We start from the raw sequence: 26350 nt of genomic DNA on the forward strand, positions 1-26350 counted from the left end.
TTTATCAACCATGGATCTTGTTTTTATTTTTGTTTTTTGCATGTACAATTTATAAAACTAATATGGAGGTTTTCGAGTTCTCCTCTTTTTACAAATTATCGAAAAATAACTAAAGCAATTTTACACAGACATTATTAACATAAGCTATAGCTAATAACTATTTTCATTTTTTGATTTTAATTTGAAGTGTTGGATACACAAAATAATAAACGAAATATGTTCTTTACATCAAAACGGTGAAACGTTAAGTGCGATATTTTCACAATTCGCGGTTTCGGAAGTATAAAATAATAACTACGAGCTAAGAATACCAGTTAGCAATGTACAACGATGGATAGTATGTATGACGTTAATAAAATAAAGTTCTTTGTGAGTAGCAATAAAAGTATGTGTAGGTATATTATCAAAAGCAAAATGCAAATTACAGGCTGAATTGTAAATGTAAAACTATTTTAGCTGATTATTAACTTATTTAGTTTTTTGATTGATGCGCTATATCTCGATGACTATTACAATGCGGGATTACAATTTTGAAGCTTTGCACTTGTTATGGCATATAACATCATGTGTAGCAGAACCCGTTGTAATTCAGGTTGTGTAGCAAATTTGCATTTTGTTTCGATTATCTTTCTGAATATATATTTTAATGCCTGAGGCTGGACATATTGATGGAAGCAAAAATCGAAATCATAATTTTAGAAATTAGAATTAAAACTTTTCTCATCTATATTATTTTTGTGATTTACTTTTTATGCATATGTATATAAAGTGCAGTTTTACGAAGTTCATTTTTGGTTTTCCTAATTCTCAGCGGTTGTTTACCTGATCCACAACACTTGCCAAAAAACACATAGACATGTTAATAGAGAACGAGTTGACGGCAATATTGTCCGACTGTTACCCTTTCAACATATCTATAAAATACATGCATATTTGTTTATGATCATATATAAGTATAGCTAGTTAATTACATTCATAGTAGTGTAGTTTCGACATGACATACATTTATATACTCATATATAGCGTATTTGTATTCTCACTTTAGTTTGCAAGTAAACAATGTTTTGCATTACCTAAACTATTTCGATTAGTTCGATACTCATTCTGTTTTTTTTTACTCGATCAGTAAGTCTTCTAATTCATTTTAAAAAACAGTTGTGAGTCCCGGACACTACTATCTCCTATCCTGCATGACCACCTGTTTTAGGGCACCCGCTCGGACGCTTGACTTGACCTCGTGACCACCCAGGGAGGCGGTTCCGTCACGGGCGATGTACAGCTGAAGACCAGAGGCTAGACAAGAAAAGTGATTAGTGGATATTCACAGTCATTTGCATAGGTTACTCACTTTCTGCGGACTCCTCCAGCTGATCCAGCTTGGTGTCCTTTAAAATCTCATCAATTAAAGAGTCCGGATTGACCCGTGTCTCCTCCACTCTATCCGAAACGCGTGGCCCATCATCGAGCGCATTTTTTTTGCGCTTCTCACCGCTACTTTTCGTCCGATCTAGAGATCCTGTTTCACTTATAACTAACGAACCGGAACTGGGATTCCTGAAGGAGAGAAATGAGAAAATTTAACATGGTTGTTAACAAACTTTTAACACATGTGCTTATTACTTAACAGTATATGATGTAGAAGTGCAATAATATGAATAAAACTTTTGGGCGCGCTTAGCAATTGCAAGAGAAACAAGACAACAGAAACGCAGGCAATAACGAGGCAGAACAATACAATAAGTTTGGGCACTTCTGGTTACCATGCCAACCAAACACTGTGCTTTTTCATTTATGGAATGAGTACGGTGATGTACGGTATGTGCATGAATTGAAAAATGATGAAATTTTAAATAAAAACTATTTTTGGACTTTAATCAATATACAAAAGTAGTTTTATAAAAAAAAATTGTCCAGATTATTAAACTTTTTAAATAAAATGAATCAAAATTATCATTTTTAATTCATTCAGTTCAATAATTAAAAAACATAAAACGAAAAAACAACTTTTGAAGTGAAAACAAATTTTTGATAGGTATTAATTTATAACAAATTAAACTTATAGCTAGGGCTGGCAGTGGAAAATGCAGCTCAAGTTACTCCTCTTTTTGCGGAAATAATTTCGAATCAAAATTATTAAAATTCGATATGATTTGGGCAGAGAGTGAAAATGTGCTGTTTTCTAGACATTTGAAAATAATTTTACATTACAATTTAAAACACAAAATTACGCAAGTCAGTAAAGTAAGTAAAAAACTAGAAACCAATGTGTGAACTTCAAGTCAACCCACATCATGGTGATGCTAGGGCGGCGAATGATTTGGGTGGTGGCCAGCGGCGAGAGGGTTGCCCCCGAAACGGACACAGTGGTGGCCGAAGCCAGGGCGGAAGCCTCTGCGGCAGCTGCCGACGTGGAGAGAAGCAGCGAGGCGGCCGATGGGTTGGAGCGGATGCTGCAGGCGTCCGTCGGACTGGCGGCCATCGAGCTGAGGGCATCCCCGGACATGACATTGCCCAACCGGGGGCTGCTGCCATGGCCATTCGGCGATCCAACTGACTGCATCTGCTGTTGCTGCGGTGTGGATGCGGCTGTGTGGCCGTCCACTGTGTCCTGACCACATCCTGAATTGCACTGGAAGGTAATCACTGCTCCGCTGCTGCTGCTGTTGCTGTTGCTGCCATTCGAGGAGGAGGCCGAGTGGTTTGAGTGTATACTGGCCAGAGTTCCACAAGGTGATGAATTGGATCCCGCCATATAACAATTGGTGGCTGCCACACCAGCCTGCTGCTGCTGTTGCTGTCTGTTGGTGCTGCTGCTGCTGACTGCACCCATGTTGCCGCTGTTGGTGCTCCCATTGCCGTCGAAAAGTCGACGAGGGACTCCACTAAAGCTTCTGAATGAACGCGTCGTTAAATGCGAATATTGGTTTTAGACACAGAACATCACAAACATATCATATAGACACGGATAATAAATAAAAACTTTCAAAATATTTTAACACAAATAAAAGTAAAATAAAAAGCCAATAAATTTGGTACTTTTCTATGTTTCTCTATACTTTTAATAAGAAGCGAATGATTTTATTCTATGCGATTTATATATGATAAAAGCGTTTGAGATTGGAAATCGATGTAATCATGTATGTGTAGTGTGGGAATAATTGTTTTCGCGGCTGTGTCAACAAGTCATACCGGGATGACACAGAAATCTCTTCCAACTGACGGTTGGAACCTGTATTAATGTATGGCTCAGCACCAAATTTTGTTGAAAAAGATTTTTGTGTCTCCCCAGGTTTTAAACAAAATTTAAAAACATAATCTTTTGTTCATAAGATAAACAAAGCAATCGGATATCTCAATCAAAAAGGTCCACAAGAAACGCATTATTTAAACGCAAACTTATTTAAAATAATGCGATGATTTGTAGGACTAGGAAATACTTATACAGAAAACGTCATTTAAATATAACACGATCAAAAGCGAAACCAAGTCTAGCTGTATTTTTGAATCATTTTTGAAACTACATAGATAGCTACAGAGCTGAAAAACTAGAATTGGACTTTCACTTTTTAAAAATGCCTACTAGAACATCATCCGTGATAAATTATAAGGTTTAACGCTCCGTCGTTTTAAAATAATAAATGTGTTATAAGAGTCCTAATTATTCAGTTGGATTCTTCACCGCATTTACGTCATTGCAGACATTATTTGTAAACAAAATGTTATGGAATATCAAAAGATCCATCAGGGATCAAGATGTTTAGGTTAACGCGGCCAATATCAACGAATTCACTTCCTAGGTAATACTAACACCGCCAATAAAATATAAATGTTTTGAATAGACGTTTCTTCGAGCTAAGCCTTTGTCATCATTGAACTTATCGGTATTTTAAAAAAAAACATTTTAAATCTATTACGAGTTGAAGGTAGTAACGAGTAACGAATTGAAGGTAGTAGTAAATATTAAAATATGTATATTATCGATCTGGTCAAACATACGAGTCGGCAGACTAGCTCGACTGACCAGCTGTACGAATTATAAGATCTCTAGAGCTTTTCTACACCGAACTGTTACCGTAAAGGTTTTACCAACGTTCATAAAAGTCTTTAACAATAAAACATTTTATAAAACAAGAAGCCCAGAGGATAAGAAAATAATAATGAAATCGTATCCCATATTTTCTATTTATCGAATTTTTGCATATCTTTGGTATTAGTCAAAACTTTGTAGCCGGCGTGATCTGAGGCTTAAGGCTTAAGTTAAAATTAACCCCTCTAAGCTTTTTGATATGAACGACCATTTTAATACTATAATTAATCTACACTTATTAGGGATTAGAGTGGTTTGATTAGATCATTAATATTATGTGATGTAAGTAAAAAAGGCAGTCGTAAAAGCTTGCTCCATGTAAGTACTGTACAATCTTTTTATGCGATTACGAACCAACCTTTATAACCAGCTTACATCTATCTTTAAAAGGTACTGTAACCAAAGTACTCAATAAAAAACCACAAATGATTAGTACGAACTGGAACAGAAAAAAACAAAGGGCAAACAAACGAGTAACGAAAAACGGTGATAATGTTAAATGGAAACGATAACGGCAGTGTGGGGTAGTGGACCAATACCAAGGACCAGGACTAACTCTATGACTATGTCGCGAAAGCGAAGTCTTAAGCTATAAACATTTAGGAACACAGTATAACAGTAACGAGAACGTTTCAACGAGTAACGAGTAACCCTCCGCTTTCTAGTTATACCCGTTACTCGTAGAGTAAAAGGGTATACTAGATTTGTCGGAAAGTATGTAACAGGCAGAAGGAAGCGTTTCCGACCCCATAAAGTATATATATTCTTGATCAGGATCATTAGCCGAGTCGATCTAGCCATGTCCGTCTGTCCGTCTGTCCGTCTGTCCGTCTGTCCGTCTGTCCGTCTGTCTGTCCGTCCGGATGAACGCTGAGATCTTGGAAACTATAAGAGCTAGGCTATTGAGATTAGGCGTGCAGATTCCTGAGCTTCTTACGCAGCGCAAGTTTGTTTCAGCAGAGTGCCACGCCCAATCTAACGCCCACAAACCGCCCAAAACTGAGGCTCCTACAGTTTTCATGCTAGAATAAAAATTTTAATTGAAATGTATTGTTCTCATCAATACCTATCGATTGACCCAAAAAAAAATTTGCCACGCCCACTTGAACGCCCACAAACCGCCCACAAACTTCAAAAAATCGTAAATATGAACGCAGATATCTCGGAAAATATCAAAGATAGAGAAATGGGAATTCAGATTTAGATTCCGTAGGCTTGAGCGCAGCGCAAGTTTGTCACGCGAATATGCCACGCCCACTCTAACGCCCACAAACCGCCCAAGCCTGTGGCGCCCACAATATTCATGCTAGATAAAAAATTTTAACTGAAATGTATTGGTCTTGTCAATACCTATCGATTGATCCACGCCCACTTTAACACCCACAACGCTTAAATCTGTCTACCGCCGGTAGGTGGCGCATTTCAACCTCGCTTTGCTGCATATCTCCATTTTCCTTTGGTCATTTTAGCTGAGTAACGGGTATCTGATAGTCGAGGTACTCGACTATAGCGTTCTTCCTTGTTTTAACTATTGAGTTGATTATGGGAACCTTCAGGGGGTTTTTTTTTTGTTTGACTTGGTAATGATAACGCGACGCACCTCATTAGCTCGTAGGCAGCATTCGTGGAATGTGGCCGCACGACGAAGGATTCCTGAGTGGCCAGAGGCGTTGAGGAGGTGCCATGCTGCATATTGCGTCGAAGGGGTCGCTGGAAAGGCGTACGTGACATGAAAGACACCGAATTGGTGAACAACTCTGCCGGCGAGTCCACCACGTCGTAGGTGAGCAGACGATTGACATAGCTGGTGCCCAGCACCGGCTTCTCCGCCGACTGGACGAGACGCGGGAAATTCGGCTTGCGTTCGGTGGTTGGAGTGAGGAACGGGTCCGGCTCGATGCGATCGCTCACAATATCCGGTATGGTGCCCATCGATCGCATCTTCTGAATGGGATAATGAACTGACTGCGGACTCTCGTTGCCATCCTGGCCGATGAACTTAGCATTGCCCACTTTGTGATGATGATGGTTCTGGTGGCTGCTCAGATGCTTAACATACAACTTCGCCGCCGACCCATTCGATGTGGTGGAGTTCTTGCGCAAGTGATGGTACTGCTGAAAGCGCACCCTCTCCTCCAGCGATTGTTCGTGCATGCGCTGGAACTCCTCGCGAACCGCTTGCTCGGCATACTCGTCGAAACACAGATTGTTCAGCGACTTCATCTTGGGTATCTGCGCATGTTCGGCCAGTTGCTTTAGGCGACGCGGTGAGTTGCGGTCCAGCTCCATGGATGCCTTGTGAAATTCCATCTCCAGGATGGAGAGATTCTCCATCGACTTGATCTTGGCCACCCGGGGCGTATGAAAGTTCTCCTCCAGGCCCGAGTCATTGTCCGCCGAATCCTCATTCGGATACTCATCCGTGTCGCTCGCCTCTCCACTATCGTAGTACTGCGTGGCATGGGAGGGAGATCCTGCACTGCGGTAAGTGGAGCTGGGAGTGGCTGCCACCGGGTGGAACAGAGGAGCTCCAAGCTCTGCCATCGGGGTGCGGAACTCCTCGAAGGCCAACGTCCCCGAGGTGCTCATGGTGGCGTTTGGGGTCTGGTAGAGCTGCTCCTCGCTCACATATTCCACTGTGGTGCTGAGGCTGAGGTGCGTGTGAACATTATGGGTTTTGGACACCACTGGCACACTGTGAGGTTGCTGCTGCTCTTGACCCTTTTGTGACCCTTGATGATGTCGACCGTGTGGTATGTTCAATTTTATGGCATTAATTGCTCTCTGATTGAGTCTATTAAGTAGAGAAACGGATTTTCTAAAACGACTGTAGTTTGTTTGGTATACATTTGGAACGCAGGCACAGTCGTTTATTGAAATTGATTTTAATTGGTGTTATTGGAGAATTTGTTTGGCAGTTGGTTAGTTGGCCATATACCCCATTTGTTATATACAAAACATAATTTTAGTTTAAGAAAGAAAGAAAACAAAAATAATTTTTAAAAATTTAGCAATAAATTAGTAATACGTAAACATAGGATGTGTGAAATAATTAAACTAACATAAAATATAAAAGCTACCGTAAGACCATATATGACAGAACCAATTAAAAACCAAGACATTGAGGTTTAGTATTTATGTGACCTTATATCCCTCTTAAATCATTGCTTTATAATAATATATGTGAAACATTGCTACTTGTATATAATAACTTTAATGTTATGTTTAAGTTTTGTTTTTTTTAGGAATTCAAATGACCTAGACATAACCAATTACTTTCCTGAGCTCCGTTCATGCAAGCTTTTACACAATCATAAAAAGGCCAAAAGTCAAAGACAGAATTGACCTTAAAAAACGAAACTTCCAACAGAGGCGGCAAGGGCAAAAGACCATTGCGCACGCCTCATGACGCCAGTTTGTTGATGAAGTCATCGGATTCATATTTAAACAGGTCCCAACCATTTATAATAGTGTCCCCCGCCGCCCACAGAAATGTACCCCCTGTAATCCCTGCCAGCATGCATTTTTGAATTGCAGCCAACATGCATATAGTCAATCTGTTCATGTGAACATGGGATAATAAGTGACCGCGATCTTGCACTTGGCATCGGGCGACCTTAAACTTAGCTAATATTTCTTTTTAGTATCCGCCCAGCAGGTGCATTTCAATATGAACAAAAAATTAGCATTACATATATAAGTAACTGCAAAGATCGAACATTATTACTTGGCTAAATGCCTTTAGTTCATCATGACATTTATTATATCAAAGAGTTGTACCCGATTTTTAAATGCTTTCTGTTGAAATATATTTTCAAAACAATCCCCTTAAATGCTTATGGGAAATTTTGTAATGTTCTTAAAGAAAAGATCTTAATAATATGTTTTTAGCTAATGATAATAAATGGACCGTAAAACAGTTAAAAGCTTTGTATGCTTTGGAAGTAAAACAATAGTATCAATTAAATACAAATACATAGATGTAAAATAAATTAATTTAAAAATATATCATTAAAAATAAAATTAGCATAGTAACAAAAGTTTTACCAGTTCTAACTTAAAGAGTTTTCATTGTGAGTGTATAAGAATTTGGTTGTTAAAGTATTTGAGCAAATATTTAATTAGTATAGTTGAAGACAAGCAGTGATTACATTTCTCAAGTTAGGACATACTGGGCGCGAGGTGTATAAATTTTTGTTTAGTGTTTTTGTGTTAGGATTTTAGAAACAACTTAATTATGTTGGTAATGCTTTAGCATATATAACGCATGTAGAGATTTGAGCATTATAGTATAGCAATTTGTTATTTAAAGTATGTAGTTCTGGCTTACACGAATCTTGGCAAAATATGTCAAAATTAATATTACAAGAAAATAAGTCAAAACTTTTTACAGAATATAAGAATTTTAGATGTCTATGCTCTTGACTTACCTAGCATGTCCCGAATCACCCTCGGAACTTTGCCTTGAATGTTGACTGTGCGAAAAACTACTATAACCCGAACCTTTTGACATCTGATTTGGGAGAAGCAAAGAACATTAGGTATTTTTCATTTCAGGTACCTCGCCCCGGGGAACTCACTTGACTAGTATTACTGGAATTTCTTGAATGACCCATTTCTATGAGGGTGGCGTTGCCGCCTCCAGAAAAAGCGATTACACCTCCTGTGGTTCCGTAGTTATTGCTGCCAATGATTCCCAGTCCCGGCTGCGGCTGGGTCACAGGAGTAATGGCATTGGCAGCTGAGGCTGCCGCATGTTGCTGAAGATTATCCGTGGTCAGCGTTACTCCCGACTCCGAGGACTCCGACAGGCCGGAGTCCGTCACAATAGCCGCTATCAAAGCCTGGTTATCGATATCTGCCAGTATTGCTGAAAAAAGAATGATGGTTAAAATTTGCGGTTACAGGAAAATTTGCATATCTTGAACTTTTTATTAGTTTGAAAAATATGTATTTTTCCTTTTTATTTATCACACTTTTCCTAGGACTATCGAAAAATTGCTTTCCCAATTTCTAAATATTTCGAAAGATATATAAAAACACAATATTCCTTTTTAGGAATTGGGATGGATGGGGCATTCAAGGACTGAAAGCTTTAAAACAGAGGTTACGCAATACATTTTGGCACGCAATACAATGGCTTCCTTTTATTTGAGAGTAATTTTCACGGAACGCTTTTTCGATGTGGCGGCAGAGACCAGGAAGATGCCGACCACTGCTTTAATGTTTTCTACCCCTCAAATTTTTGCCATTTCTATTAGTTTGTATACATCCTACATTTCTTTATGATATCTCATTTTATAGGTAATTAAATTCTTTTGCACTGCCTTAACTGTTTAGAAAAAATGCTAACTCTACATTTTAAAGGCATGTTTTCTTATCATCAATCAAGAAAACCTTTGATCAAACCCTATGGTTAACTAACCCTTATACTTAAAAATAATAAAATTACATGGCTTTATGATAGCTAATTTTATAGGTAATTAAATGCTCTTTCACTGACAATCATTAAAACAAAATACAATTAACTGCACGAACTGTTTAAAATAAAAATGCCAGTACTCTACATTTTAAAGGCATGTTTTCTTATCATCAAACGAGAAAAGCTTTGATTAAACTCTATGTTAAACTAACCCTTCGACTTAAAAAGAATAAACTGAAGTACGATCCCTGGTTGAGGTACTCACACTCTTCCTTTGTGGTGGATACGGGCCGCGTTCCGGGCAGCGACTGATTGCTGGGAACCCCACCCAAAGTGGCTCCACTACCACCCAAGGGTATGGCCGATCCTCCGCTTCCGCTGCCGATGCTGGGCATCGCGGTAGCCGTCGGAGTCTGCAAGCCAACTCCTGTGGCGGCATTCGACAAATCATCCATCGAGGGCTTGCTCTGCTTGCTCTTCAGGTTGGGCGTAGGTCTGTTGAAAGCCATTAAATTAGTAAGTAATATTTAGTGTTCGATTGATTTACTTACGCCTTGAAGAGAATATCACCGCTGAGCATGTGCATCTTGATGCTCACCCGCAGCATGGAGTTGTCCAGGCGATGTCTCGAGTCGTAGCCCTCGAGGAGGAATCGACGGGAGGTGAGACCGGCGCCGGCGAACTCGGCAAGATTGAGGTCGATGAAACCCAGCTTATAGTAACTTCGACCGCCCTTCATTTCTTTGCGTATCGAAATACGCAGGTGGCAGGGATCCAAAACGCCGGTCGAGGCATTTGCACTCATCTTGCAGGGAAACTCGAAGCTGCGGTTCCATTCCACTCGATGGTTGCGCACATCCTCGCTAAAAAAAAAGAAGTATCTTTATTAGCTTTTGATCAATGGTTTACAGAACTTAATGAGATCTCACCGACTACTGTACTCCTGAAAGGATCCTCCATCGAGCAATCGTATCTTGGCAAACAGGACCTCATTGACCAGGGCCACCTCCACTAAATCCTGCAGCTGCACTTCAACATTGAACTTGTACTTCTTCTTTTTCATCATAAAGGCCATGCCAGGGGGGCTAGGCCCAAGAAGTGTCATTAATTTCTGACCAACAATCCGAGTTCTTTCGCCGTCCTACCGCGAAGTGGATAGAAAGTTCCAAGCGGTTGTTTAGCACCGCCTCAAAGTGGCCTCTGAATTGATGGGTCTTCTACGATTCTCGAAATTATCACCTTATTCTTAAGCTTTGTTGGTTCTGGCTCCCTTTATTCTGCTTTATTTTCTTGGGCTGTTTACTTCACTGCCATTTTAATTGTTGACCGTGTGCCTGAGGCAGAAGATAGTGGTTAAGGTCCGGTGGTATCCCCGCTGGAAGTAAAATAAGCAGAAGGCAACCAAGGTGTTAAAATTGCTTGACATGTAATCGTATTGGGAGATTGTGTGAGGTACAAATGGAAAATTAATCTCAAGCATAGTTGATTTGAGTAGAAACTCACTACCATTATTTATAAAATGTTGTACAATTTTACTAAGGTGTTTTTGAGGCTATATATGAAACAGTTCTGACCCTATAAGGAAAAAAATGATCGTGAACACCATTACCAGTGAATTTTCCTTCCTCATTTTAAAAAAACAAATTAAGCTTCAAGCGTTCGCACTTTCATTTTTATACAAATTCCGAATCAATTTATTTTACTTATGAGCAATCTACAGATTTCAGAATAACACCCAAATTTGGGATAATAAAAAAATTATTATAGCAAAAACAACTAATTTAATTTCAATTGACCTTTACCTTGCATCATCCACAAACACAGAGGCACAAATATTTAGCGGGCAAGGTGTCTATTTATTAACGATGACGCAGCATAAGAAAAAATCATATAGTATAGCAGTGAATGCAATAAATTAGCAAAATACGAAAATAATAGTTCTTATTTCATCTAGTTCCTCAATTGGCCGCCTCACATAAGTTGGCAAGTTCAAAATGCATACACATATGTATGTACACCTAGAAAAAAAATCGGAAACCCCAGTTTTATCTGGGTGTACTCTGTACGTTTGTATGGAACAATAGCAATATAAACACAAACAGCTGCCGTCGTTCGGTAAAAAGCACGGTGTAAACCAAGGCTTTATGAGCTCGAGAAAACGCGCCGGCGGAGGTAGCTATGAAAACTGTGATCTCTTTATTCTTATATACCTAGACATATTTGTTCTGATTTAACTATTTGTCGTTTCTCATTTGCAAGTGTGGGTACACTGTCTTCTAGAAGTACATGAGGCTTGACAGACATGATTCTTTAGATCAGCGATGATCTTAACTTTTCAGTGCTTGATATGTTGGTCTTGGGAATTATAAATGCTTAAATCGGGAGAATAATAGCATTTACAATTTTTATAGTAACTTTACATTATACAAATGTTTAATGTATATACATAGAATCAAAAAACTATCGTATAACAGAGATTTGTGTAGGATTATTTCAAAAATATAGGCTTTACCACCTTACACCTTTAAAGCCCATTGTCCTAAATGAATCTTATCGCAAATACATTCCGCATATCACTGATATGGATGTTAAAGTCTACTATACCGACAAGTCAGAATGTCGGAAACAACAAAACCATTAAGAACCATTAAAACATTTTTACAGGAAAAAATATCAGACCCATTTGTATAGATTATATAAAAAAAGAACGCAACTTTAGCTGACAATTGAAACTCGATGATGACTCGGTGATGATCTCATTGAAGCAATGTGAAAATGTGGCACACTTATTCCTGATAGGAAACGGAAGAACCGGATGTGACTTCGACTTGTTATTAAATGTACGCCTCTGTTATATACAAGATATTGGTAATGAATGAATAAATGAGATGTGTCTAGACTCTAGACTATATGTTGAGATCAGAGTTTATTTGCATGCAACTGAGATCTATTGTCTCATCAGCATCGAGTATAATTGCACCTACAACAACCGATATTCGTATCACAATTATAAACAACACTGAGCTACACGAAAAAAAAAGTTGAGTTCTGAAAATAAACATCACCAGATGAAGAAAAATAAAAACTTAATTAAAATTCGAGATAGAACAGAATAAAATATCTAATGTATTTTGGCTACTTTCGATATGCTCTTTCACAATCATTGCACCAGATTGTTGCACAGTGTAGTATGCGGCGTGAGTTTCCACGAATGTTTATTGTTCCTCGCCAAACTTATCTAATAGGTACATTCAAGTGACGGCATGCCAATATATATGCACATACAGATAGAGATTGCGAGAAAACGTCATCGACAAGGCTTTTGCTAACCAATTGCTGTCGCTAAACAAATTTATGACGTGGCCTGCCGTATTTTTGCCAAAAAATGTTTCTATGCACTCAATGGAAAATGATTGTTTATGTTTTTGTGGGAAGAACAGCAGGTATTTCCCATTACTTGGCAAGCCCACTCAAAAGATATTTCAGAATTTCCATGAAAAACAGGATTTCCATTAATACCGAACATTTATTTTAATCTTCCCACGTAATTTCAATACATTTTTTTTATGAATCAGATGAACTGTTATATGATAAACTACCTATCGAAATGGGATTATTATTTTTTCTTAGAAAGAACTTACTATAGGTTATTTAGTAAAAATTAACTTACTTCATTACTAGCATTCCAAGCTTTTGTGAACATACAAACATATTTTCTGTTAAAAATTAAGATTAGGAACTTAAAGTTAAACAACCTATTTGCCAGTACTTATAAAGTTCTTATGGTTTTTATATATTATCGTATCAGGGACTTCTCCGAGTCGAAATATTTTTTCCATTCTAGTTCCGTCTATGATAACCTCAATAACCATTTAAACTCAAATCTGCTGTGCCAGATTGTAGAACCAGTCCACAATTAAGCACAAAATTAAACTAATTCACTCTTAGAATGCCTATCAGCCCTTCACCAAGTTCGGGGCAATGGGTGCACAGTCAGCGAAATTTATCAGTTGCTCAGGGTAAAAAAAGTCTAATCTTAGGTTCAATTGATCACACTTGTAATAAATGTAAATAACAACATTGTCTTTCTAATAGCAATAGTTTGTTGTCGTTTGACGGTTGTTAAATGAAATCCATGGCTGATGATTTGGCTGTAAAACTTTCAATAACTTTGTAGGATAGAAATATTTAATAATCTTTAATCTATATTTAGGATTTCCAACTGTATCCTACTCGTCGTTGGTTTTATTCTTGCTGGGACGAAGCGAGCTGAATCTATCCATAATGGACAATACAAATAAATACAATAAATACCTATGTATACATTTCCGTTTTGTCTATCTGCCCACACGGTACGTGACTGAAAATGCGAAATGAAAATCTGCCCTCTTTTTTTCATGGTTTAATTTTCTTTTTAAATTTCTATCAAAAACGCCGGAACACGTCTGTAATTTAATGAGATGGTTCTCCGAATGCTTCTTCTGTTCTCAGTCCAAAGCGACTGACAGTTATGGATATAATGAATTCAAAGCGAGCCCGGGGACTCACGTGAGTGAAGTGTACTTAAAAGGATTGGACATATACTTACACGAGTCACCGGATGGACTTTGTTTTGTTCGGTTTTGTATCTTTTTAAAAGATTTATAGTTTTTTCAGACCTACAAAATTTTAAAATCAACTGAGGGTAAAATATCTGTTAGTTTAATTGCAGTTTTTAAGCCCGAATAGATCTGTATATATTTGTGCAATCAGGTAGTCAGACTGGCATGGCTTTTTATATCGACTCGGATGTTAAAGCTTCCTTCATTAAGGAAAATTGCTCAACTTACTTTTGATCTATTTACGCGTGACTGGTATAGACAGCAAAAAAACAAAGGTTAAGGTAGCTAGGGTTCAGGTTGCTGCTTATTTGTCATACCTACATTTATAAAAAAGAAAAAGCAACAAAAAGTTTTAACAATGCATTTCTTAATCATGTCACCTTTAAAAATCGTCTTTGTTTTTGTTATTTACGCAAATGTGTTGAAGAGACATGTGTATTAAAAAGATACACATTAATATACATATGTAGACTGTAATATGAGTAATGTGATACAAAGATTGACAACTGCGGCTACAAAATAAGTGGAAATAAAGAAGACACGATCATTGTGGTTAATGTGGAAGAGGTCTCTGATTTAAGACAGGTGCATTTTACAGGGTAAGTAACTTGTGATAGAAATAATAAAATTTAAATGGAATAATATTTGTAACTTCAACAGTAATATATCTTTTCTTTATAACTTGAGCTTATTTCTCAGCGATGTGTATTAATTGTATGTGTATCACGTATCTGTTTACTAACTTTAGGCACATCGATGATGAAGTCATTTGCTCTGACAGTCAATGACTCGCATTGGAATAAGCGCGTGCAAGGTTTGAAATACATATGTGTTTTTTTAACTTATTTTTTCCAGCTCCACATCTGTCTCATCCCCACTTCTTCCCTCCTATTTTATACAAACGCAATTAACTGAATACTTTCGATTTGGCATATCTACACGTATTTGTTAAACTTATCAGAATTCCTGCGATTAGATCAAAATATAATTACGATCCGTTTTCGTTTTTTGTTTTCGCTTTAAACATTTAATTACACATTTTAAGCAAGTACTCCGAATTCAGATCTTTTTCATTTATTGCTCCAAATAATTTGAGATGACTCAAAATGAAAAGTTATGGTCGACATTTTATTTTTTGATTTCCCCACTATGTAAAATGGTTTAATTTAAGTTATTACCTTACGAGTTTTTTATAACAACTATTAAAAACAAACCTGTTTAAAGGGATGCTTATTATAAGTTTATCTGTTGCTGTCTCTGCTTATAAAGATAATTATAATTAAACTAATTCCTCGTAGATTAGAAGGGTATATTGTATTCCCTGAAAAGTTTGTACCTTGTTATACATAGTTAGAAATCTGATTATATGCTAAATAGTATTCTAAAAATTCAAAACTATATTCATAATCTTTTAAAGATCATATTAAATTAAAAAATTAAAAATTCTCTTAGAACCGAATGTTTAATAATCAAGTTACTATTAATCAAAACAACTGCACAGATCAAAACATCGTTTTGTACTGTAAGTAAACACCACCAAGTCTTAATGGCAACAAAGCAACTGAACCAGTGGTACCCAGTATCTACTGCCCTATTTAAACCTTAATTTTATTTTTGTTCACTCAATTGTGATTAAGATACACAGACAAGAAAAGTTTTTCAATTTCGCATAAATTTGCCAACAGTTATGAACTCAGATTTTTCTGGATGGATTCGGATTCGGTGGGAAAGGCTGCTACCTGAGACCATGTTACACACATTTGCTCGAAAACAATATACTCCGTACTCTCTGTACAAGCACCGTGCATAACAACGTAGACCCCTCACATGTACTACGTATATTATATTATATATAGTATATTATTACCACGGCGAGTGGAATCCGCAACTTGACAACAAGCAACGACACCAAATGCGATAAATTCTAATTGTGCCACGAGGCAGCCTCCCAGCGACTGAGGGGAAGGGGCACCGCGGGTCGGTCAGCGTTTCATTGAGCGTTGAATAAGCGACCGCACACATGCCTAATCTCAGCTCGTGTCCAGATGACTTTGCTAGACTAACCGGCACTTAAACCGATTTACAGTCGACTTTCTTGACACACAATTGTGTATGCATTATTTGCCTTGCGCTCGGACCTGACGTAACAAGTTGGCATCAACATTTACTAAATTCTGTAGCAGTTATAACTGTTACGTGGGGTAAAAGGTTACTATTATGTCAGTTGAAATGTATATGACCAGGTTCTCGTATCTATTAAGATCCATATCCGAACTGCACAGTGAGTCTGATTTAATGTTACACAACTTTTTAATGGAAAACACAAATTATTCATTGATATATAGAACGGAAATAAGTTTGCCTAAAATTAAAATACAAAAAATTATGTTCTATGTGTCTTCTAATTTCAAAATGATGATGATGATAAGGACAACCCAATTTCTACCGACACGATTACACTTGGTTAGCATAAAAATGTAATTTTCTTGACCCTGGTTCTTTGATCTTTCAACAACTAGCCATTTGTCGAGTTATATCTCCTAAGTACATAATATATTTAAATTTCATTTTTAAGCACGGGCAAAAGTCATTGTGTAAATTATTATTGTACCTCTTATTCTTGGAGTTCAAGGGCATATTGTAATTAAAATGTAGGACAATTATTTAAGAATGTTACCACCTCCATGTGTATATTAAGATATTATGACAGGGTACTGAGTAAATGGGTTTGTTGCTTTGTTATTAAATATGCGTAGGAATAATATTGATTCTAAATATTGCTTGAACCCAAAAGTAAACTTAAGCTGAAGGAGATAAGCAAAGCACATAATTTAACTCCTTGTCTGTTAATTATAAACCACTATCTATGAAAACAGAACTTTTCTTATCAAGGCACCGCTAAAAAGGCCTATTATGGATGTTACATTGAACTTTATCAAACATTTTCTATTTATTAAACCATCGCTAACTTGCACTTGAAAATGAACGACGAAAACAAAGATAAAGCGCAAAACAAAAAACTACAAATACACCTGATCACATACATGGCATACACGACAATATAAATATAAATTCAACAACGTAATGTAAGCCCCTTGAACGATAACACTAAATTACAAAGAAAATAATATTTTTTCAGCATTTGTCACAACGTGTTAGTTAGAGCGTAAGTTAGCACTCAAATTTGAACAAAAGGGCAGTAAACAGCTTAAAAACATTAGGATCGCCAAAATATTCAACAATTTCCATTAAAATGTTACTATCCCGGAATTTTAAGAACCTGATCAGCATACGTTTTAAAAATAAAACAGAAAAAGAAGCAAATTTACAGGCCGTAGCAATTAAAGCTATGTCAGCTATACGACATAGTGGTCCGATTTCCATAAAATTAAACTGAATTCGTATAAAACGACATAATGCATAAATAAAAAAAAATATTATAAGGTACACCAACCATTTGCTGGGTCAGCAAATATTTGCAATTGCATTTAATAAGGCCAATCAATATGAACAAAAGTGATGTTGAAAAAATTGACCCAGAAAAAATCTGATAAAGGAGGGAGAAAATAAACGTATAGCCAATTTCAAAATGGAAAATATGAAAGAAAACAATAATATGCTTGTGGACAAATGACAACTTTGAAAGGGGTCCAATGTTTATTACTAGTGCAAATGAAATTGTAAGTCTTTGAAGCGAAACCAAGCCAAAAGAGCAGAAAATAGAGAATAACAAAAATAAAAGAAGCAGCTTATTGGGTAAAAAATTTACTATAAATAGGGTCTCGATGGATTATGAAAAGTTTAAGTGAGGGAAGGGAGTATGTCTAAAATCGTATGCTCTTAAATAGCAATTAAAACTCTGAGCATGTTAAAGTGATAAATGTTTCACTTATTATAATCATTCAGTTAAGGAACTTTGATTTTTTTTAACCCAAGTTTAAAATTCATTTAAAAAGGTGATTGTAATTTATATATTCTTAATTAAAGTTTTGACTTCACAAAGATATATTTCTAACTATATTCAATCTATTTATCATAGTAGTTTTCTTTTAACTAACTAATTTTTAATCTAGACGATATCCTCTATATTAAGGAGAACGAACGTAGAGTACCGACAGAATGATTGAAACCCAAGAAAAAAGTTGTTCGTCTGCTTTTTAAGTGGTTATGGAGAACTTCAATCACCCCCTTCAATAGACCAACACCAAGCGGACGAGCCCCAAATGCGGAAGTGTTTTAATTTATAAACCTTTTGTTAGGTTTTAGTTTTATTTTCGTTTGTTTAGCCAGATGGAAATTGCGACGTTCCCACGATAGACAATTGAAATTGTCAACTGACAATGACCGTTAAAAATTTAAAAATAAAAAAAAATAAACAAAACCGTATCGCAACTTGCAGTCGAGCGGCAATTGCAACAGCATCCGAAACACACTCGTCGGTTTTGTGGAAGGTGACCCGGTGTGATGGGGACACCCTTTCAATTCGTTACTGAATTTGGGGGCCAACAGCTACGGTAGGGAATTTCCCCGATTTTGTTCGGATTGTGGGGGAAAGAGATACAAAAAAAAACACAATGCATTCACATATATGTAGGTGTGCTCCGGCTTTTACTTTCGCAAGCTTTTTGCACTTTACTACTAAATCGAGGAAAAACCAGAATGGAAGATAACTTCGGCAAAGTTTCTATACCCGACCTGTCCCGTGGGAGCATTGTATGTATGTATGTACAGAAAACTAAAAACTAATTACAGAAATTTTAAGATAATGTTCCATTATAATTTACTAACGTATATTTTTAACGAAAACGAACGGTCTATGTATATTTTTGACATTAATTATCCGATCGTTCCTATGGCATAAAAACGTCCGATTTTTTTTAAATATTATTCGAAAGTCTGAAATATTAAGAGAATGATATTTTTAAGAGTAGAAGTTAATATGTCAAAAAACACCGAAAATATATTTTTTGTAAAATTTTTTAAAAATATTTTTTTGATTATTCCTATGGGGGAATAGGAGTTTTCTGAAGGTTTAATCCCGATAGCTTCAAAAATTTATTGGCCAGAAATATTAAATATATTGAATAAAATATTGATGTGTTAAGACTAGTAAGCTTTATTAAGTTTTTCTTGTCCGTCCAACCGTCTGTTTATAAGCCACATTTACAAAATTCAAGTTCAAATATTTGTCAAACGGGAAAAATTATCATAATCAGATACAAACTACCACACATGCGAGTGTTGTTAGCCGTCTACAAACTACAAAGTGTACGCTTGTACAATAAACATTGAGCAATTGACATGAAATAACCTCCAAAAACATATGGACAAGGAAACAGAAAGGGCTCCGCTAAATAGTTGCCACGAAAAAAAAAAACAGAAAAACAGAAGCTAAGAAAAATATATAATAATGGGAAGCGAACGGAACTTGTTTTGAGGCAGAAAGCCAAACAGATTTTCTCACACTTAAAACGGCACTGTGTTATGTGTGGAAATGCCAAGAAATTGCACAGTGAAAGAGTGAGAAAAGTCTTGCTTTAATTTTCTTTAATATTAAGGTGTCCATTAATGGGCAACAGCAACAGTAACCTTAATCAGCCATGTAACGACTTCGCAAAAAGTGCTGAATTAATAAAAAAGTTAACAGTGATAAGACCACCCGAAATTCGATAGACACTTTAAAGTAATATAAGAATGATATGGTGAATCATCCCTTTAAAATTGTTCTACGCAGACTATTATCATAAATCAATAATCTTTATAGGTATACCAAGAAAAGTAAGTATAATTACCAATTCCTATCAAGACATACCGCAAGGTTATATTATCGATATCTTTTTGCACTTAAAACATTTAGTCAGTTCTTCCAAGAAAACACCTTTATGATCCTGTGTTTCCAGTTAAGATAAGATAAGTCTGGACACAAAAATAATAACCAGCGCAAACAGCTTGAAATCAAACAGTGACAATAAAATATTAGTAATAATAACCAGACTAAACTCGAAGTTCAAAAGAGTGCAGGGGCGTAGTTAGGTATTTTCAGGGGGTAATAGCCCCCGCCTTCCATTCTCCACCCCATGTCATTGACAATATAATTTAAAACCACTTATGTTATTTTGTTACCTGGTACCCAATCATCCAAGCCCTAAAAATCCCCCCTCTTCATAAAATATTTTACGACTACGCCCTTGAAAGAATATATGACCTTTTCTCTGATAAAGACTTAAAACGATAAAGTGAAAAGCATTCCCGACATCGATAACAAAAGTCATAAATTGTTTAATTGCACACAGTCCAAAAAATCTAGACCCCAGCAGATTAAAAAGCATAACAAATAATTAATACGAACTAACGAGCTCGAGCGGCCTTGACTTATAAAAATGCACAAACGAATTTTGAATTTTAAAGCATGACAACAGAGAAAACAAAAAACACCTGGACATGCAAATGTACTTTGAGTTGAAATGAATATTTTATCCTAAAACTTAAACATAATTAGAGCAAGACCGAAATAAAACCGAAACGTGTTTTCGATTTTAGCGAGTGCAAAGGCACCAAAACGAAAAAAGACAATGAATTGTATTTAAATTTTAAAATAACATACAAATCAGTGGAAAGAAGGAAGGAGAGATATCATACAATGGAACTTGAAAAGTCAATATATACTAACCAAATTTATAACTACAAGAACTGAAAAAATCTATAAAAATGATATGTTTTAATGGTTTATAGTCAGATCGCATTGTTGAAGTGGATTGAATATTTTTTGTAAGATTAATTTACTGATCTTCCTTATAGGAATATTTATTATTAGCAAACGGGCGGCGCTCAGCTATCTTGTTTGCTTGCTATTTTTCCATATGTTGACATTTCCTATCTTTATTTGCATTTATATTGCATATATGTTGTTAAAAATCGCTGGCGGAACTCACCCACTCTGATATATTTATTGGTACTCTCGGTGATGACTCATTGCAAGTATTTATATGGAAACAATCATAAAAATGGTTCGGTGGTTAGCACACCTTCTAAATATATATATTTAAATAATGATATTACAGACAATTATTTTCAACCATAAGATGAATTTACAATTGAACTTATTGCTGCCCAGGTTTTCTTAAATCTTGGAAATATCATGAGCTTTAATAGTTCTATTTATCAAGGTTGTTCAACGAAAAGGGGATGGTAAGATGTACGCTTCATTTTACCTGTTAAATACCCGTGCATTACGAGTAATGACTTTTAATAGTGTAAGTAAATACAGCCTTTGCCAAATATGCAAATTAGTGTAGGACTCGAGTGCAGTAAACAGACTGATTTTAGCTGTCTCTTTATAAAGTTCAGCGAACCTCTTTTGAGAAGGAAAAGCACAAGGGACTATTTGACCACATATGATGTAAACTTTGAGGTGGATTACCCAACATAACGTAACAAAACGAGGGGAATGGGAAAGAATGTTGACCTACAAACCAAATAATTGATTTTAACAAACCCCCAAAAACGAATCCATACCACTCTACGAACACAACCCTCACTAACAACACCTTTCAAGTTTTCATTTTTTTAATTTGCATGTCAACCTCCTAAAGTTGATATACCTGTCGTCCCATGGACACAAGCGATTCCTGGAAGCGAACGAGGCGTGTCGCCCACAGGTGAATGAATAAATGTTACCCGCTGCTGTCCTCCAGACCCGATCATCCCCTCCTCCAATCCGGTTAGACCCACTTCGGAGTGGAAAGGCTCATTTGACGCGTGGACGGCGCACGATAGCCAAACAAACTGAACTAAAATGCTGTTTAAACATCACAAAGTTGTAGAAAATCAATAAGCTGCTGTTTGGCTGTTGTTTTTGGGTTTGGGTTGGTGGTTTGGGTTTGCCATCGTTTGAGTGTGATGTGTGTTTGGGGTGGTTTGTCGTCCTCTGTGATGTGGCAAGGAAATGGCAAGTGACTTGTTTTGCCTTTGAGGCACAGCGCTGTGCAAAGCAAAAGCATAAAATTGTAGCATTTATACGGAAGTCGGAAACACTTTTTCCACATGCTAGCCAAAGATAATGCATGTTGCGTTGAGGCGTTCATAATGAGGATGATGATGATGATGATGGCGACGATTACTGGGTCTGGCTCTGCTGATAAGGAAAGGCAGTTAACGAGGAGACGGAAGGAATGCGTGCAGTAGGGCAACAAAATCCAGTAAGTTGAGCAGATTCAGATACCATAAGTGGGAGCTTAGGCTAAGAAATGTAATCCCCAATATGGGTTTTCATTTTCAGACTATGCTTTCTAATGCTTAAAGATATACACATATATGAACCCTTGTTTTTGCTAGTACCAGTTGGGAATTATAACCCCAAAAATGGTATATACACGAAAATTCACATCAAGTAAGCAAAACATGCAGAAGAACAAGTTCTAACACATTTTAACATTTCAAGAACTATGCGCATTCTTTCATTCGATCAAGCTTTTTCTTTGTTTTGAAAATCAAATTCCTCTCTGCGGGAAGTGTACACACGAAATAGCATTTACAAACCCAGCAACCCCTCATTTCCAACTTTATTTTGGTTTATATTATCATTTCACAAGAAAAAGCGAAATACTTGTTTTCCTTATATGTTCATATAAAAGTGCAAAAAAAAAAAGAAAGGAAAACAAAGAAAAGAAAGCAAATCTCGTGCAAGTTAAAGCCAAAAATATGTATCTCTTTTATATGTACATTATAATTCTCTTTTCACTCTCTGTATATCGTCTATGTTTTTTCAAGTTTCTTTCAGCGACTGTCGAAAAAGAGCTTTGAACTTGAATTGCACAGATCAAAAAGCCAAAAACTATACGAATTCTGTGTGTTATGCTACGAGTTATATGAATTCTTTAAGACGTGAGTTGTATGCGTAAGTTCACACATGAGTTGGTATTAATGCACACTACCTTGATGGGTTTGTATAAAATAATTGCACGAATTAGACTTCCCATAAACATGGTTGTGGTACAAAAGATACGTAGATACACTCCGGAACCAGAAGAATTATTTGGCTTGCTTTCCATCTTCTTTGCGACATTCAAATCGCCAAATGTTGTCGGACTGGTTCAGCAAGCTCTGGCGAGTATCTCTCTCTAACTCCCCGTCCCATTCCTGCTCCCTAACTAGCCCTGGGAATTGGGTTGCTCCAAGTGCCTCGAATCCCCCTTCATTAGATGAAAAAACAGTGAATTAATACCGAAACTCTTTTGCAAATATGTTCGTTTTGCGTATACTTTACTGGGGTTCTCGTTTCCGATTCGGAAATTTTGAGTGAAGAGTAATTAAGCCACAAAATTAATCTTTTCCGGCGAAAAACTAGTACAGAATAGCTTTAATTATGTAAAGATTACTTTTAATTTACAGAGCTTCAAACTTGATACATTATCGAAAACAAATATATTTAGGAGGTGATCAAAGTCTCCGAATATAAGTTAATATATTGACTACCCCTATCACTTGCATTTTACAATTTATCACCTCAACGAGATTTATTTAAATGGGTTAAAACACTTCCTATTGCTCTAGTAGGCGACATATAGATAACCTAAACCGCATAACTACCCATATTTCTCGTTCTGCGCCCACATGCAAGTGAAAAATTTGAATTTAATTGAATGCATCCTCATTAGAGAAGCAGACGAAGTCATTTGTGAACGAGAAGAGCAATTCAGGGTTGCCCTCCCCTGTTTAACCTCATTGGCGCTGATTTTATTTGATTATCGCAAACATTTTTCGCACTCGACAGCCGTTTTGGCTGCGAAATTGAAATTCTGCCACCGGACAAATTGAATTGCCCGTTTGCAGCTCAGATTCAGATGCGCCCAGCCAAGGCCCAAGGCCCAAGGCGGGGTGGAGCCCGACTACCAAATTCTGAAGGCCCAGCCAAAGCCGAAGCCTTTCGGAGCTTCGTTCTCGATGGTCCGCTATTTTTAGACAACTCGTTCAGCGAACATATATTACAGGCTAAAGACCGAGTATTATGTGGTCTCATCGCAAATGTCCCGCTGGATTTGTTTTTGGATTGAGTAAGCACATCTGGAATTTTATTTTCAGAAATCTCATATTTAAATTCCAAGCTTTGCTTGACTTCAAATCGAGCAAAAGCAGCTCATAATGAGCTACAAAATTGTAACGTTTGTTATTAAAAATAACAATTCATTCTACTAAATAATTACACATCCTCTTACGAACTTGTGACGCATAAGTATTGGCAAAATGTAATTCAAAAATATGAAATGACTTTTAAGGACGGTATTTTGTTTGCAAAAAATGTATCATATCGATTTTTTTGCTTAAATTAAATGTGAATTACAAGTTTTTTAGAGTATTTCTGATCCGCTGTAAAAACAATTTGTAATTTTTACGCATTTTTCGGACTGCTTATAATTTTGACTATAAATAAAAAGCCTACGTACATGTTTTTTATGGCAATTCTGAAGAATTCGCGGATAATGTGGCGAAATTCCAGGAAAGGATCATAAGCCAGATTTTAACCGAAATTACCAAAGATAAATTATGGATGTGGTCCGACCGTTTGCAAACGGAAATAACAAAATAAACGTAGATAACGCTCCGAGATATCGAAAATACTGTTCCGTCAACTTCGATAGAGAAATTCTTAGAATGCCTGAATGTCGATTCGGAAAAAGCGGTATCGTGAAACACACGTCAAGATTGTAGATTTTCCCGGTTTAGTGTATGTTTGCATTGTAATTATCTGAATTGGACTTACCTCTGAATCGAAAGCCCCACACGGAAAGTGTTTGTTTTTGTGGGCGTCAACGCTGAGATTGCAAGCTGCTGATTATACGGTGGAGACACAAGGGAAAATCATATTTAAAATACACGGTTTACACTTGTCGCAAAAATTATTAAGAACTTGAGAGTGTGCGATAAAACAGATGTATCACATAAAAATCGAACAAGGTGGCAGCACCAATACAACGACAGCAGGCCACCAATACCAGTGCAAGGGCTCCCCAAAGGGCGTCGCACGTCGGGATTGCGATTGTAGTTGTTTGTGTTTTGGAAAATATCTACATTTGTTGTTTTTTCCCCTAGCTTCCGGGGGGTTTCAAAATAATTAAAAGTCAACTTGGCAACTGAGAAATATGACGAGATGCAATTGTAAGATTCGAGACACACGCTTTTGTTGATGTAGTCGCTGGTTTTTCCACTTCCACTTTGTCGAGAACAGTGGAAAGAGAGAGAGAGAGGCAGAGGGTGATAGCAAAGTGAGGGTGAGACGGAGAAAAAAAAGCGAGAGAGATGAATACCCCCCGCACACCGAGATCAGATTCGTTTTTCAGCTATGCGTTTCGCATTTGGCGATTTTCGTTTGAAACAATATGCAACTGTATAAATTGTATGCCTCACTGCTTTGGCAACACTTTTTTTCTTGTGTTTTTTTTTACATTTTTCTGGTGAAAAGGCTCACACACACACAGGCACGCAAAGCAACACTAAACACGCACTCGAACGACGCTGCTTACCAGAGACAGCCACACAACAACAACAACGTTTCGCTTTGTTCGCGTTTAAATTTGCAAACTCCAGTCGCTGGCCACTGTTTTATTTGCTCGGTTCAACTGGCGAAAATACTATTTTTGCACTTGTTTAATTGGCAGCAGAATCGCGATGATGCGCCACCCACGACCGAACCACAGCTAAACAGTATGACCCTGTCGAAATGGTGTGAGAATACCAAGCAGCAAATACTAGATAGCAGAAAAATACCAGTTCTACTTTTATAAAACACCCCTTTCCAACAGCCGCAAACAACTTTAGAATCTGTTTTTAAATTAATTGCGGTGATTACCATTTGTAGAATTTTTATATTCTGTATTTGCAGCGATGCAATACAAATAAACAATTTGGGACGATCCAACCAACATTTTTTTGGGTTTGGTTTTTAGGGTAGACTAGATATACTTGACATTCACCCCAGATATTTTGTATGTACATTATTAAAAAATAAAAACGGCAATCCTGGAAATAAAAGGGAATTGCCTAAACATCCAGACCTTTAAGAAACCAGAGTTTTCACCATATATTATTTAAAAGCCATGGCAACTCTGCAACATTTTAGTATCAACAGTAATTACTTAAAAAATATTGGCAAGTATAAAAATTGTCCCTCTTACCTTGCTAATATTTAAAGACTTTAAATTATAAAGAAAAATAAAATATAAAAATTGTTTACTTTCGAAAGGG

General features: G+C 36.8%; 1 protein-coding gene across 8 annotated transcripts; it reads right to left on the bottom strand.

Annotated features, from left to right (window-relative positions):
• LOC119548789 (protein FAM102A) lies at positions 1 to 25813 on the bottom strand. 8 transcript variants are annotated; one of them, XM_037856361.1, is made up of 11 exons: positions 25630 to 25813; positions 24870 to 24934; positions 10439 to 10884; positions 10061 to 10372; positions 9775 to 10004; positions 8668 to 8957; positions 8518 to 8600; positions 5688 to 6914; positions 2289 to 2891; positions 1349 to 1554; positions 1 to 1293 (listed from the first exon to the last, which is right to left on the bottom strand). In XM_037856361.1, exons 3-11 carry the CDS (start codon positions 10612 to 10614, stop codon positions 1175 to 1177), a joined length of 3246 nt encoding a protein of 1081 aa, XP_037712289.1. In that variant the 5' UTR covers positions 10615 to 10884; positions 24870 to 24934; positions 25630 to 25813; the 3' UTR covers positions 1 to 1174. The 8 variants fall into 8 exon arrangements, with proteins under 8 accessions (XP_037712289.1, XP_037712286.1, XP_037712285.1 ...); XM_037856358.1 differs by lacking the exon at positions 5688 to 6914; XM_037856357.1 differs by lacking the exon at positions 2289 to 2891 and having other exon boundaries at positions 5688 to 6881.
• Positions 25814 to 26350: the final 537 nt, after the last annotated feature.

This window comes from Drosophila subpulchrella, chromosome 2L (assembly GCF_014743375.2).
Source record: "Drosophila subpulchrella strain 33 F10 #4 breed RU33 chromosome 2L, RU_Dsub_v1.1 Primary Assembly, whole genome shotgun sequence".
Classification (NCBI taxonomy): Eukaryota; Metazoa; Arthropoda; class Insecta; order Diptera; family Drosophilidae; genus Drosophila; species Drosophila subpulchrella.